Source organism: Eleginops maclovinus, chromosome 10 (genome assembly GCF_036324505.1).
Source record: "Eleginops maclovinus isolate JMC-PN-2008 ecotype Puerto Natales chromosome 10, JC_Emac_rtc_rv5, whole genome shotgun sequence".
Classification (NCBI taxonomy): domain Eukaryota; kingdom Metazoa; phylum Chordata; class Actinopteri; order Perciformes; family Eleginopidae; genus Eleginops; species Eleginops maclovinus.
This window is the reverse complement of record NC_086358.1, coordinates 6,021,612-6,037,807: the sequence shown is the minus strand read 5'-3', so window position 1 is coordinate 6,037,807 and position 16,196 is coordinate 6,021,612. Positions and strand designations below refer to the sequence as shown.

The 16,196-nt window shown below is 40.4% G+C and overlaps 2 protein-coding genes across 3 annotated transcripts; both read right to left on the bottom strand.

Annotated features, from left to right (window-relative positions):
* Positions 1-3,137: 3,137 nt before the first annotated feature.
* decr2 (2,4-dienoyl CoA reductase 2, peroxisomal) lies at positions 3,138-6,760 on the bottom strand. 2 transcript variants are annotated; one of them, XM_063892535.1, is made up of 10 exons: positions 6,542-6,760; positions 5,993-6,094; positions 5,816-5,884; positions 5,244-5,295; positions 5,017-5,152; positions 4,588-4,712; positions 4,272-4,365; positions 4,088-4,192; positions 3,567-3,816; positions 3,138-3,419 (listed from the first exon to the last, which is right to left on the bottom strand). In XM_063892535.1, exons 2-9 carry the CDS (start codon positions 6,091-6,093, stop codon positions 3,599-3,601), a joined length of 900 nt encoding a protein of 299 aa, XP_063748605.1. In that variant the 5' UTR covers position 6,094; positions 6,542-6,760; the 3' UTR covers positions 3,138-3,419; positions 3,567-3,598. The 2 variants fall into 2 exon arrangements, with proteins under 2 accessions (XP_063748605.1, XP_063748604.1); XM_063892534.1 differs by having other exon boundaries at positions 3,628-3,816.
* Positions 6,761-10,173: 3,413 nt separating this feature from the next.
* Positions 10,174-14,247, bottom strand: LOC134871172 (retinol dehydrogenase 13-like). Its single transcript, XM_063893810.1, has 7 exons — positions 14,074-14,247; positions 12,690-12,808; positions 12,431-12,586; positions 12,078-12,182; positions 11,750-11,962; positions 11,526-11,627; positions 10,174-10,668 (listed from the first exon to the last, which is right to left on the bottom strand). The coding sequence occupies exons 1-7, from the start codon at positions 14,136-14,138 to the stop codon at positions 10,367-10,369; spliced, it is 1,062 nt and encodes a 353-aa protein (XP_063749880.1). The 5' UTR covers positions 14,139-14,247; the 3' UTR covers positions 10,174-10,366.
* Between the last annotated feature and the right edge of the window lie 1,949 nt (positions 14,248-16,196).

The following is a 16,196-nucleotide window of genomic DNA, read 5'->3' as shown; positions in this document are numbered from 1 at the left end:
CGGGAGGCAGTTCTCAGGTGAACCTATGCTGCAGGTAACAAGTAGATCAGTCACTTGATCAGGGAATAAACCTTTGTCTCCGGTTTCAGGTGACAAAGTCTCCCTGCTCAGTGAGGGAGGGAGTCCTGTCTGCTCCTCCTGTGACAGGTCGACCAGCTCCTCACTGACACCCTGTGGGTTCAACTCACCCGAGGACTCTGCGGGGAGACAAGAGTTTTCATATGAGAGGAGATCTACCAGCAAAAATGGATCTCCTGTGTTGGAAATATTCAATGGAGAACCCGGGATGCTGAGACTTATTAGTCCAGCCTCACTACTAAGGGAATTTGAGCTCTCAGGGGGGGCCTCCTGCGTCAAAGTCAATTCCTCATGGGCTGTGTTTTTTCCAACCACATCAGTGAGTTGAGGAGAAAATAACCATGATAAAGTGTAGTCACTTAGTTCATCAGGTGGCTCCGTTAGTTCTGTGAAGGACAATTCCTCTATAGAAGAACCATGAAGAGAAGCTTTGGAAATATTGGACTGATCTCCCTCAAACTGCAAATCTCCACAGGAAAAAGCAGAGATATTTATGAGGTTGTCCAACCCTGCCGGCTTGTCCTGGTAAATGTTTTCTTCTTCACTTTGTTGTGATGTTAGATCGCTGTTTAAGAAATCTAAACCTGTCTGGCCACCCTTGTTTTGACAGAGCACACTTCCATTGTCTGAATCCAGAGAGTGAAATCCGAGAGGAAATGGCAGTTCTGACTCCCACTGTGTGTGCCCCAAAGGGCCAGACAGGACTGTCGCTTCCATTTATAATGGCTGATCCGCTTTGAAAACTTCACAAAACCTGGTGTATTATCTCACTGTCAAGATCCAGCTCTTCAACTTTAATGCCATGTTTTTAAACGGCATTACACATCTCAGATATGATATGCAGTATTGTCTGCCTCTCATTAAAACAATGCCAGAAGATATTGTATTTTAACAGTATGTAGAACAGGGTAATTCAAAGAGGTTCAGAAAGCCAACATATTAACACATAGTATATTGTGTATTAACTACAGCAATTGCCATCCACATCTTGACAACACTGTTACCCAACTTTAAAATAAATTCAAAGGAGGTTAGTGTCTAATCCTTACTAATTTTAATGAGTTTTGACCTACTATGTGACTCTCTGTCATGGCAGGTCCTCTCCTGGTTGTTTCCAAATGTCTCCGCTTCACACCATCCAACGCCAACATGCTTCACATCGGCTGGAAAGCTGGCATATCACCACAATAAAAGCCTCAGGAATTAACTGACAAACACTACTGACAGCATCTCCAATCGTGAGCCAATTTGAACAAATACAGAATAACACGTTCGGTCAACAGTTTGTCAACATTAGCTTAAACTAGCCGATTATCCAGTCTTCTGCATCGCAAGCTAATTTGCTCAGGAGTCGAACGAGCAGCAATGTGTTACTCCATGCTAAATAAACCTCGAGTTATGACGTTAAATGTCTCATTAGATGGCGGTAAACTAAATATAACAGCGACAGTGAGACCTTCCAATGAATTTATGCTAGCAACTAACGTTAACTCCTCCTTCGAGCATCCCACTTCTGTCGTGCCATTGGCCAGAGAAGATGCTAACTGACTAGCTAGCAAAATTAGCCTATTAGCTAACAGACACGTAAAGCAGGCTATCTCCTACCTCTCCGTGTTATATTACACCAAATAGTAGCTTCGATAGTCCACTGTTTTGAGAGGAAACTAAAGACACTGTTGCCTTTATTATAGTCCAATATTATGTCTTCATTTCGATGCCGTTTTCCAGCGGCAAATCCACCTGTGTCAGGCCAGACGAGTGACGAGACGAAACCGATGATTCCTCCTCAAATTCTCTTATGATCTCCGTCTCCAAAACACATCAGTCTCTGCGTCCCATTTTGAGGTCAACAACTGAATAGAAAGGGGGTGAAATATGACCAAAAAGCTCCATCATTTGGCAGTCAGTCCTCCGATGTTGATCACAGAAAACGGAAAGCTCTCGCATCAGCATCAGCAGTGTCCCATCCTCCTCCTCCTCCTCCTCCTCCTCCTCCAGCCGCATACACACCACTGACGTTTCACGCAAGCGTACAAAACACCCCGCAGTATCTGGTTTCATAGCAGCTATCAAATGGGGCCTAATGATTTGTTTTCGCAAAATAGCCAAGGGTTATATTCTAGCCATGGTCCTACACACATATGCATACATTTGGGGCAAGCATCCCTGCACCACAGAGGTTAAAATTCAGGGTCAGCAAGAGGAGCTTTAAGGGCAGATGTTTCAGTGTGAAATAAACAACACTTAAATACGACTTTAGTAAGACCTGGAGTACAATTCACAAGATACCCTGCAACATACAAAGGAAATAAGATAAGCTGCACCTTTAGCATCTTTGATAACACTTTAATGGATCAACAAGTATAATCAACACATTTCTTAATGGGCTGATTTGCATAATGAGTCATTCATTTTGGTACTTTAAGTATAGGTGGATGCTAATACTTTTGTCCTTTTACTCGAGTAAAATGTTGAATGTAGGACTTTTACTTGTAACAGAGTATTCCCACATTGGTAGTTCTAATTTTACTTAAGTACAAGATCCCAGGACTTATCCCACCTCTGCTTGTAAGCATAAAACTGCTTTTATGCTTACACTATTGAGTTAAATAATATTAAATGACATGTAAAACAACATGCAATTGTTGGCAGTCCTCAAGTGGACAGAGAAGTGTTTTTCTGAGGAATTGGTCACGTTATATGGTTGCAAATGTAATATTTTAGTGCCCCCATCTGACTCAGTTTTGCAATTGCTGTATTTTATTTGAACTAATCCAATGAATTATATTAAATTATAAATAAAATAAAAACATTGTAATTTCACAAGACAAAAAAAGTCAGAACAAAACAATATATTTTGGGACAGCAACAGTCCCTATGGCATATTTTCATCAATCAACTTGCGGACCCTTAGCTTTGTAGGTAGGGAACCACTTATATAATCTACACATGTATATCAAGAAAGTTTGAATGATTAAGTAAGAATGCATCCTTATGCCAGTCAAACAGAAGAAGGCAAGATGGAGACAGTTGTTGTAACAAAAAAAAAGGATTTGTCATTTAATTTGAATTATGGATGTTTTATTTATAAATGAGAGGTATTACAAAAATCACATTAAACATGAAATGCATGATGACGATGCACAGCGTTGTACTGGGTGAAAATCCCTGAATTGTTACATAATTAAGTCTACTAAGATTATAAAACAGAGTAGTTAGTATGTTAGTGTTCAACTCTATTCACTCTTACGGAAAATACTGTACATGTCCTACAGATGGCACTGAAATGACTCTTTTATCCAGCATTCACTTGTCTCTTTTCTTTTCAGATGACCAATAACCTGAAAAAATAAGAAAAACAAGTGGATTATTATGGATTAGGCCACTGTATTCCTGTCATCCGAACTTTGACACAATGCACAGCACAATCACATTCTCAGTCATAAAATTCTCTCCATGGAGCTCAAGCTACACCTCCTCCTACACACCTGGGTCAGGAGGAGGACAGAGCTTCCCCTGTTCAGAGTTTAGCAGATTTAGAGGCTATACCCAGCAGCATGGAGACGTCGTTAACGGAGGTCAGCCACGCTCCACCGTCAGCGACCATGATGGCTCCCGTCACGTAGGAGGAGGCCCGGCTGGCCAGGAAGAGAGCACAGTGGGCCATCTCTGTCTTGTTGCCCGCTCGCTGCAGAGGAATGGACTGAAAGGCACCTGCAGCCTCGCCTCTGGGACCACCTGAGGCATTAGGACAAAAAGAAATCCAAGCTCGATATTTGGGACTGTGGATAAGAGTTACATTTAAAAGTTGCTACCGTTATTTTTAAACTCTCCATATTAAAATCTATTCCACCTTTACTCATTTTAAATCAGAATTCATGATTATATGCTGTAATTGCTATGGGATCAAAAAGTGTGGTTGTTATGGGGACATTTTATCCTTAACACAAGTGTTATTTGATTACCCATAAATCAGCTGTTTTTTGTGATATTGTGTTAAATATTTTACCCAGTCTGCGGAAGCCCTCTGTGCCAGAGACGGGACCTGGAGCCACAGTATTGACTCTCACCCCACTGGGGCCCCACTCCACTGCCAGGTGCTTGGTCATGGCATCTGGGGGATAAGAGCGTCAACATTAAGTCATTACATTCAAATTTAAGTATTATTTTAGTAACATTCAACAAGTTCTTACCATTTGCAGCCTTAGCAGAGCCAGCATGCACCTGGAGGGCCTGTCCCCTGTATCCAAGTGTTGCAGAGATGTTCACGATGCTGCCACCGTGATCCTGCGCCCCAAAAAATGATGGGAGTGTCAAAAGGAATGCCATGGGTAAATAATACATAAGCTTCAGAGCAGAGGCAGCAGTTTAAATCCCATTTAGACACAAAGTAATCAGTCATCTCTGATCTATACTGTCCTCTACTGGTGACCAAAGGGAATTGCAATGAGAGAATCTTATTGAAATGATCAATAACACACAATAACATCGATAAAATAAGTCCTTTACCTGCAGCCACTTCTCATAAACCACCTTGCTGGTGTTGAATGTGCCCATAGTGTCTATCTCCAACACTGTCTTGAAGGCATTGAAGGAGAGTGACGTAGCCGGGCAGAGGAAGTTTCCAGCAGCATCTGTCAACAACATCAACCATGACTTCAACCAAAGCCATTAAAGCTATAACTGTGTTAATATGTGGTACATGTTTATGTCATATAGTGACGTAATAGTTTGTAAAGGAGATTAGGGTGCAAAGATAGAAGATAAAGATACGCAGCATCAGAAAAGTTGATGATTAAACCAAAAACGTTCACAGTTGTTTAAAGGTTACTTGCTCATATTCTGCATTTAGACACCTTAAAATGTATTTGCAAAACAATATACGTTATAATTTGAATAGAAATGTATTATTTAGGCTTGTTTATTTGTGTCACATACTGTTTATGAGGATGTCAATGCGGCCCAACTCTTTCAGGGTCTCATCCACAGCAGCTGCGATGCTCTCAGGCTGCCTCACATCTATACACAGGGGGAGGCAGCGGCGTCCAGATGCTGCAGACAGTTTTTTAGCTGCCTAAGGAGACCCAAAATAAAATGGTATAATGCCAATACATGTAGTTATAATTTCAGATATAGAATTTATGGAAAATAGGTAGAGGAATCACCTCTTTGAGCTTGTCCAAGTTCCTGCTTGCAATCACTGTGTCACAGCCATGTCTGAAATTAAAGAGGGGAGTAATTTAGGATAAAATAGATAAGGTAGAGCGTGAGGGACAGAAGGAAGAGGAAGCAAGGTAAAAAGAAAAAGGGATAAAAGGCAAATGGCATTCAAAAAATATCGATAATTGTGAGTAAGTAGTAGTTTAATTGGATGTTAATCTGGGTGCTTGTAAAAAAGACAGCCAAGACAACGGCTAAAGTTACACGGTTTGCCACTTACTCCGCAACAGAGATTTCTACCACTCGAGTAGATTACTGAACTATGTCAACTTTGTCACACAAGCATAATTATGAATCTCAGGCTGTCAGATAACACAACCAGAAGGTGTAAAGTACATACATACTATCTCACTCACACAAATTTACTTTTGATAAATACTGACAACATATTGCTGACAGAGTATTTATTTCTTAACATAAGGCCTGTGCATGTATGAATGAGTTAAATTGGACTAAATATATTTGGAGATTTCAGACGTATCTGGGCATGTTACAGGAAAATAATAAGTCTTTTCACCTCATGAAGATCTCTGCTATCCTCAGTCCAATTCCAGATCCACCACCTGTGATAAAAGCCACCTGATCTCTGAGAAATAAAGTGGAAACCATCAGCAATTATAACAGCAACAAACATGTCAACAATTAGCTCACCCTTAGATTTTGCCAGTCAACGGAACATTTCTTTCATACTTACTTGAGTAAATCTGGACTGTAGATGTGTGTGTACGAAGTCAGACAGTCATCTGTGCCAACATCCTCAGGTAGCATGTCTCCTTTCTTCTGTGGCTCTGCCATGCTGATACATAATGCATATAAATGTTTAGAGATTACACTGACATTGCTGTTATCACACCCTAAGCTTCTACTCTATTCTTCTAGTCTTTTACCTGTGCATTTCTAAATAAATCACAGTGGAAGCAACTGTCCAGAAGTCATGTAACACCTGTGGCAATACTTGCTCCTATTAAAAAGGTCAGTTTTCAATGCAGTTACTTAAACAGGTCATGGAGGCAGTTATGGTAGAATGGCAGAGATGTGCCTCAAAACGATGCCTCAGCTTAACAACGGACTGAATACACTTTACGCACACAGTACCATAATGTAATGGCTGTATATTATGTTGTCTTTTCCTGCTAACATACACAGTTATTTTACTGCTATATACATCTGCAGAGTGCACGCAGCTTAATGTGAGGACGGCGTGAAGTCTAGTTGAAGCTAGCTGCTGCTGCTGTCGTTTTACCTTCTGGAAAAAAGCGAGCTAGTTTGGTAGCCCCGAGAGAAGAACCGTCCAACTCCTCTTCAAATAAACACGACCTCCACACGAAGCAAGACGTCTCTCTGAAGAGCCACCTTCACAGGTATTACTCAATCAGTAGGTGTTTCTTTGCAGGGGAAACTAGTTGTACCTTGGACGCAAACTTATTTACCTCTTTAGCAAGGCCCTATGGGAAATGAAGTCCGGTAGGGGTATGTTCAAGAGCACAACTACATCACTGTCCAGCTGTTGATTCAGAATATGTTATTATAGAAAAAGGGGGTTGATATTAACCAAATACAAGTACTGTACTTAAATACAATTGTGAAGCAGTTGTGTGATACTGTAGTATTTCCAATTTCTGCTATTAAATACTAGGTATTCCACTAAAAATAAGAGGTAAATAATTCCCTTTTTACTTTCTTTGGAGACTGAACCATTACAGGGTTAGGGTTAGTTATAATAATCCAAATATAATTTATGTATTATTATAGCTTAAGATAACATTTTGACAAAAAGTTGAGAATTGCAAGCTACCTAGCAGTAAACATAGTTAGAAAATAAATAATTACAATTCAGTGATATAATAAACATTGGTCTCAAATGGGACCATGGGAGAATGTGTTCTGGTTTTAGTTGCTCATACCTTGATAGTAATTAAAATACAAGGACAGGACTTAATTGTAAAACAGTATTTCTTTCAATTTTTACTAAAAAGTAAAATATCTGAGTTCACTTCCTGAAGAACACACACATTAAACAGGGTTAGACAATAGTATAAGTAGACTTTAGAGGTCTAGGTTGATTTATTTTATTCTAGAAAGAGAAAGTTTGTCTGACAGCACCATGCTCCAGGGAGTGCGCATGCAGTCTCTAACAATCTGGAAAGCTTAGAAGAGCCCAGTGATTGTGTTGCTCGTCTAAAATAATCCTCTGGAAAGGCCCCAGCGTGAGTCTCCACTGGTAAACCAACACTGAAATAAACGATCCAGGGTTTACAGTTTCAGGGAAAATGATGATCAGTGTGCATTAGTGCAGAGAGTGGCCCGTATTGATCTGTACTTTGGGATTCACTGTTGGAAAAAGCCCTATGCAATGGATCTCTCAAATACTTTTGGGATGGATATTCTTCTGTGCACTGAGAGGTCTGAGACGATTAGAAATGTGAGATGAGTACTTTCCTAACTTGATTTGTTTTTCAATAGGCAAGAGTAAAAGCAAAACAAAAAGTTAACTAAGTTAGGATAATGCTAATGCATTTTATACCAGAGAAAGCTTATACAGTGTGGCTTCACCTCAAATGACCTTGTACTAATAAAACATCCACAAACCACCTCATGTTTATCTGTTTGTCTTGAGTTTTCATATCATTTCTCTGTCCTATTGGTATTGACCTATTCTGAACATCATGATATTTAAGTAAGTATAACACTTGCTCTAAGTTCCCCAAAATGCCATTTATGCTCTGCCTGATGTTGTGTCTGTTGCCCTTTGACCTCAGCTGTGTCGCTTCACCACTCCCGTCCCCCACCTCGCTGTCTACTCCGGCTTTACTGACTACCCCACTGCAACTGCCTCACCCTCCCTCACCTTCCTGGCCCACACCCCGGCCTGTCCCTCTCCCATCAGCGTGGCCCTGGACAGCACCTCTGTGTCTGAGCGGCGGACAGAGACCGGGGAAGGAGAAGGCGAGTGGAGCCCTGCGGCTCGAGCCCAAGTGGGTGGAAATGTGTCCAAGTCTCGCATGGCTCTGTCCCTGCGTCGCCTGCTGAAGGGAGGATGCACCCCCGGCACCATGTTTGCCAGCCTGTCGCCCAAATGTCACTCAGCAGCCAGTACAAGTAGCCGCATTCAGCCCATCAGCCCGGACCAACCCAGCCAGGCTCCACCCGTAGTTTGTACCTCCTTTAACAGAATTCCCTTATGTTATGTTATATGTTTGCATGTGTTTCCATTTTCTACAATATCACTATTTTTAGTCTAGTATATTACATTCCGCAAACAATTACAGAACATTATACAAAATAATTTGCATTTTCTGATGAGTGATTTGCAGTGCATCGCAGTCCAATGGACAGCAATATTAAAACAAATCTGATTTACTTTTAAAGCAGATCACGTTTCTATTTTGTATTACGAAAAAGGCAAGCAATTTCCAAGTGTCTGCAAACTTGTTTTCTTATTCAATCAAAGGATTCCAATACAGAACATTTACACATTTAACCAAATCTACATCCATAACCTAGATACATAATGATATGTTTGAATGATCTGTAAGACAAATGACAAAACACTTCAAACTACCGTCTGAGTTTTGACGCTAGCAGCCAGATGGCGCTATTTGTCATTATTTTCTGCTTCAATCCACATTAATAAAACCATTTGCCATACTCTCAATATGAACCACAGTACAATTACTACAGCCAATATGCATGATGGCTCCATCTGTAAAAACATGAGGTTCAAATAACTGACTGAGACATGATTTACTCATCTCTCTGATGTCTGTGTGAGATACCGTCTGTGTTTAGGCATAATGGGGTTTCAGGGATGAATTTTTCCTCCGGCATAAAACTAAAATATTGTCTAACAGTAGCCCTTAGATAAGAGGGAAAGGTTACAAAACAAACGAACAAATTGATTCACTTATGTTAATGACATGGCAATATCTGTTTGCTAACATTAGCTGCCATAGGCTACGGGTCATATCAGACCAAATGAGGCTGCAGAAGCAAAATGCTGAGTGTATTAAAGAGTGTGTTTGTTTATGACATCATTTGCAGGGTAATGAAAGTGCTAATGTATTACATAGTCTCACTTTATTGGAGTACATGTGCACGTTTTTACTTTAACTTATGTTCATATTTTAATTGTATTTGTTTTATCTTTTTGGACATTTTGATTTCACCTCGTATCATATCACTAGTTTTTTTAATATATTTTTATTGCACATTCTGTTATGCTTATTTTATACACTGCCCTGTCAAAAGGTCACAAGCCTGTGGGGGGCAGTGCTATGATCTGGGGTTGCTGCAGTTGCTCTGGTCTAGGTTCAGCAACGTGCCCAAAGAATGAGGTCAGCTGACTCCCTGAATATACTGAAGGACCAGGTTATTCCATCAATGGATTCTTTATTCCCTGATGGCACGGGCATGTTCCAAGATGACAATGCTAGGATCCATCGGGCTCAAATTGTGAAAGAGTGGTTCAGTCTCAGCATGAGACATCATTTTCACACATGGATTGGCCCCCACAGAGTCCAGACCTGAACCCGATTGAGAATCTTTGGGATGTGCTGGAGAAGACTTTGCGCAGTGGTCCGAATCTCCCGTCATCAATACAAGATGTTGGCGAAAAATGAATGCAATACAGAAATAAATGTTGTGACGTTGCAGAAGCTTATGGAAACGATGCCACAGCGAATGCGTGCCGTGATCAAAGCTAAAGGCGGTCCAACGAATATTAGAGTGTGTGACCTTTTTTTGGCCGGGCAGTGAATTAATCATGTTTTATTTATTTAATTTCAAAATGAGGCAACCGTCACAATACCTAATTCCCGTGCATTAAATCAAGTATTTTGATCCCGATTGATTAAAAAAAAATAGACAGAGTCCATATTCAAAGGCTGCTTGTTAAACGTGTTTTAAAGAAAATATCCTGATGCAGGAACATGAAGGCCTGTACAAAACAATGCATTTACACAGACAAGCAGCCACTCAGACTCAGACTGTGAGTTATTTCAGCGAGCCTGGCACAACTCAAGCCATAAAAGGTCCATTATCCCCTGCAGGTCCAGAGGCCAGCGCAGGCCTACAGCCCCACAGTACCGACACTCTGTCCCTGTGTCTGAGCGAGGACCGGCTGGGCAGCTCTGCTCTGGACCTCTGTTGGGGGTTTCAATTGTCCTTCCTCCTCCAGACCCACCAGCCTGCTGCTGACCTCCCACAGCCTGCGAGCCACATCCTCATCCAGAGCCTCAGGCGCAGGCTCCTTTTCTGTCATCACATCATAGTAACCCCCAGTCACTCCCTCCATCTCCTCGGACACGGCCAGGTAGACGCTAGGCTGGGCCCCCAGCTCCGGGCTCTTCACCAACAGCGTGAAAAAAGGACCTGTAGGGGGGTTCAAAATTCAATGATGAATGATGATGAAAATGTAAAATCCAAGGCTCATCCAACAGTGCAACATAGAGTATACATAATATATAAATAAAATGGTGCAGTAATACAATGAATTAAATACGAAAATACAGTTTAGGATGAAACCAGATAAGACACAATGTCAAATGAAATACTGAACAAAACGCTGCATCTGATATATTTATCTGGGACAACATTAGCAAACTGGAGGTTATCGTGACTTGTAATAAGGTGCCAATTTCCAGTTAAAATAACTACAATTCAGAGGGATATATATAGTTATACAAATTACGTTCTTCATAATATTTGATAAAGTTGCTTTCCCTTTCAAAAGCTATTATGACTTTATAAATTACAATGCATTGCAATCGATGAAACAACACAATATTATACAAAGTTGTTTTTAAATACTAGCTTCATGAATAATAATCACTAAACACTCAAATATATAATAGTTAAGTCCCACGGGGGGCATTTCCAGTCCATTGATTACTTTGAATGATTGAACTTTTCATAATTATAACACATTTAGCTGAGAAGTACATGTTTCATATTTCAAGTGTATTTTTAATTGGTCTTTTTAGGTACTGCTATCTTTACTTCAGTAAGGAATCTGAATATCTTTTTCTACAGTTGGTTGTGAGTAGGACACGTTTTTTATAACAGCAGTGCAGCCTGTCAAAGCTTATTTATACATATCAAGTAGATAAGAATAGACCAACGCCGTGTAACAGAGTTCATACATCCCAGGGTAATTCGTGCATTTGCATTGGATTAACATTTATTGATTTCTCTAAACTCAGACTCCAATAAGGAGGCAGGATACTCACTGAGCACAGTGGTGGAGAACTGTGATTGGTGCAGATTGGTGTGCCTCCCGAGCTCCGTGGCAACGACGCCCGGGTGCACAGCATTCACCGTGACTCCTGTGCCTGTTACACACACACACACAGCATTGTTTTAAAAATACTTATCCAATGGCCAATTACAAACAAGAACGCAGGCCGAACTCCCTCCCACACATGCCCACATAAGCAGCAGCCAGTGGACTTGCCTTGTAAGCGCTTGGCGAGCTCTCTGGTGAACAGAACATTGGCAAGCTTGCTCTGACAGTACGCCTGCTTGGTATCAAACTTCTTTTTCTCCGAGTGCAAGTCCTCGAAGTCCATCTTTCCAACGATGTGGGCGAGGGAGGCCAGGTTGATCACTCTGCTGGGGGCGGACTCTTTCAACTTATCCAGCAGAAGATTTGTCAACAAGAAGTGGCCTGGAGGAAGACAGAGGCTCTCAGAATCAGGTGGTGATAGAGTTCAGATATTTACATTAAAAAAAGCTTACATTCAGAGGGTTTGGAAAAACTCTGTACGACTTAAATTAGGTACCTAGGTGGTTAACTCCAAACTGCATGTCGAAGCCATCTTCTGTCTTTCCTGCTGGACATCTCATAACCCCTGCATTGTTTATCAGAACATCCACACGCTGCTCCTCTGCAAGACAATCAAAATCATCTTTAGGATTTTAGGATGTTATAAGGATCCTTATTATCTGATGTACAGCCACTCTTCCTGGTCTCCACACAAAACTGACATAGATCACTTACTGACAAAAAAAACACAAGATCATAAAATGGTATAACTATAACTCACAATCATATTTAAGAAGCTTTTATGGTCTGCTTTATCTCAATAACTGAACACATAACTGTAGTGACAGTAACCTGTTTTTGTTTTCTCACCTCGTTTGATTTTCTCTGCAAACTCTCTGATGGATTTCATTGATGCCAGGTCGAGTTTGCAAGCGTAAACGTGACGATTCAGGGTCTTCCCTCGAATTTCCTTTGCAGCTGTCTCACACTTTTCCATGTCTCGACATCCCATAATGATGCGACCCCCTGATGATACCACAATGGAGAAAGAAGGACGTCATTGTGAGCATAAAAAACAACTGAAGATTTTATATATGATGAGCAAATCAGAGTCCTATTTTCTCCACACCTCTCTTGGCCAGTTCCCGGGCCGTCTCTTTCCCGATGCCGGTGTTGGCTCCTGTTATTACCACAGTCTTCCCAGTTATGGTAGCTTTACTAGTACACCGGCCTCCAGTCATATGGTTCCTGTAAAAATAATTAGTTTAGTGCAATTGCATTTAAACAAGGCTCTTTCTTCAGCATGAAAATATCAGATCTGTCTCTTGCTTCCAAATGAGCCTGGACTCAACTCTTTCTATCTTGTCTTCCTTATGTCACAAACAATTCTAATATGTAACACCTGTCTGTGTACATAATCAGCCCAATGCTTTTACTCAGGAAGATGTTTAGCTTTGCCAGTTAATTTAACATATATTGAGTAATATTATCGTACTCAAGTTATAACCACTCCATTCACCTCAAGGCTAAATTTGCAAGTGCGAAAAGCAGACAACTGTAACACAGCCCCCTGAACTCCAGAGGCCTCGCACAGCTCCAGGTTTACTTTGCACTGATTTGTGCTTTTTAATTGGTTTGGGAATATGCAGCACTTAATCACGATATTAACTGATGCAGTAAGGGCCGTAGCTAAGAAATTAAAGTATGCATGATTCTTAATCATAAACATATGGGAAACCGACCCCTCCGGATTGACTATGGTTGTGTAGTGTTTTTAAAGTGTGCCCTGCTGTATTGCCGTTACCTGTTTCAAAAATGTTTTTAATCAGTGTTATATTATGGATAAATGCACTTGGTATAACAACAAACTTGGTGATTCTACCTGAGAAAACCCTCATAGTTTTATTCTGCCATGACTCCGGGTTTGTGACTGACACACACAATGTTTTCGTTTTCATCACAGTCTCAAACTTTTGACCTGACCCTCACACAAGTTTGTTTATTCCTGGACTTGAATTGAACACAACTATTGAGGCTCATACATTCATGTAAATAACTGTCAGTGAGATAACACATGGAAAAAACAAAGTACTCCCCAGCGTTCACACAATCCTTATTAACTGTGAATGAGTGAGCAGAATGTCATTAACACCTTTACATCTACACAATCCAAGACAAGCACCCTGTTATAAAAGCTGCCTTTGTGAAGACTATATATCTATATAACTGGGCTGTACTTTGTGAGGTTGTTGTGTACTGGTTTGTATATTACAGCTAAAGTGTTCATCCCTCATAATGGGAGGAAATAACCTACTACTTAGGCATACTTAAAACCAAAACCAATTAAGCTATCTCCAATCGAGTACAACAAAACTTAGTACACATCACATTATGGAAATATATTGTTAACTAAGTCTTAATGTAAAGCTAACAGTATATTCAGCAGCAAATGTGACACATGCAGAGTGAAATATACAGTTACATCACAGTACAGGGACATTTTCTTTACTCACTTTAGTAAAACAGCAGTTCCAATTACTGTCCCAAACACAGAAACAGGTAAGATGTATTTGTTCATGACTCCCGAATATCTCTGAATGCTAAATCTAACATAAAAAACTGTTTTGACGCCGTTTCAAAAGCAGGTTTTACAACAGCTTTTAACACAAGGTTAGATGCGCATGTTTGGAGCGTCATCAACTGGTGCCAACCAACTGCGAGGAGCAAATACCAAGCGGAATTCTGGGAAACGTAGTCCCAATAGAATTAAACACCAAAACCATCAATGAACACCTTTTAACGTTTTTTTGTTGCTAAATTGTTCCCTGAAAAATGTTTAAAGAATGAAACTTATAAGGAGTGCTGATAAATGCAGGTGTTGTTCATCGATATAACTGATTTCAAATATTTACAGATACTTTTAGTGGTTGCTTTAACATCTTATATTTACGAGAGCTCTTGGAATCTAGACTCCCTATTGTGCATATACTATTATTTTGTGATCATTAAAAAACGGTGATTAGTATCTCTCATGTGTTGCATTTGGCTCTATGGGAATTCATTTCAATGTGACCTTCGCAGTTTGGATTATAAAATGCAATGTGCACTAAATTAAATGGAGGGTTATTGAAAGATTTAGAATCAGCAGAGAAGAGGACTATTTATTCAAAGGGGGGTGTGACTGTCAACACAGTTTATTTCAGTTTTTGAAAGGTGAAAAAATATGTTAAATTAATTATGTAGTGACTGCATTCAGAAAGTTTTTTCTGCCTTTGGAGAAACAACGGAGACTGACGGAGTGGAAAAGCTAAACCATGAGCTAAAGTAAGAGACAGAGAGGCAGCTGAGGATGGTCAAAAACCAATGTGTGGAGGTGTTGGAGCAGGGAGTAGTGCTCTGTACGCCAGCAGCAATAACGTTTACCATTTCTTACTCTTCCTGGTACACCATATGTTCTCTAAAGTTAAATAAATCTCTATTTTGTTCAAAGTTTAGTTACCTGCTGTTGGGAGCAAATGTTGCTGAATTCTCCAAAGATTTAGTTGAGTTCTGCATTTTTCTGAAGGGTTGTTTTTGGAAAATTTAAAAGAATAACACAGGGGAACGTTCTTTAAGTAAATACTGTTTTTTAACTTTTAGATAATTACTTCGTTCACACTTAAGTCAGACAAATGCGACTTGGATATGTTCAGACACTTTAATTTGGGTTTTAGGCATGTCTTGGCAGTTTAAGCCATACATTCTTTGCTATACGATGATTTTCTCGTAACATGAAGAACCTTCAAGATCTTTTTTTAACAAGATCAATTATTTAGTTCTGTTATAGATAGCCCTAACCCAAAAACAGAGCACGGTACCTATCCCCTCAGTTTCAAATAAGCTAGAACACAAAGTTACCTCTGCATGAAGATGAATTTGAGAGCAGTGAAAAAAACAAGGCCACCCCCTTACAACAAGAAACTTGAGGTGACACAAAAAAGTAAAAACTAGGACATCCGCATGATGTCTGAAGTGCAGAGAGGAGGAGCAGCTCTGCTCTATTTGTTCCCAGCTCAGAGGTGTGTGTCCCCCCGGTGTGTTTGACCCTTGATGTTCTCTGCTGTCAGCCCACAGTGCTTGACCTTCACTGTGATTTATGAGATGACCCCGAGGAAGCTCTTCGCCTCGCTGCACGTTCTGCGGTATGAGACACCTGAATATCTCAAAGAGGTGCTGAAGATGCATCTATTCAATATCCACTCATTTCCACTTCAGGATAGAGGGGTTTTTTTGGGAGGCTTCATTCTCCCTCTTTTCCTGATACTGGAGTTCTACTGGAAACAGTTCACTCTTTTTTATAGCCTCAGGCAGGGGCAAATTCTGAGACAATGGGCCCCCTGGGCACAGACATGTTAAAGGGCCCAATACCTCTACTACAGGAGCAAGACACACAGACTTTTTATTGGTAAGCCTCTTTTGATTGATCCCTACACTCATGGTGTGTCTCTCTGTGTTGTGTGTCTCTTTCTGGTGACTTTGTGAATCTTTTAAGTATTTGTGAGACTATTTTTGGTCACTTTGTGTCTCTTTTTGGTAATTTATTGACTGTTTGTTGTCAATTACTTACTATTTGTGGTCATGTTGTGATCACTTTTTG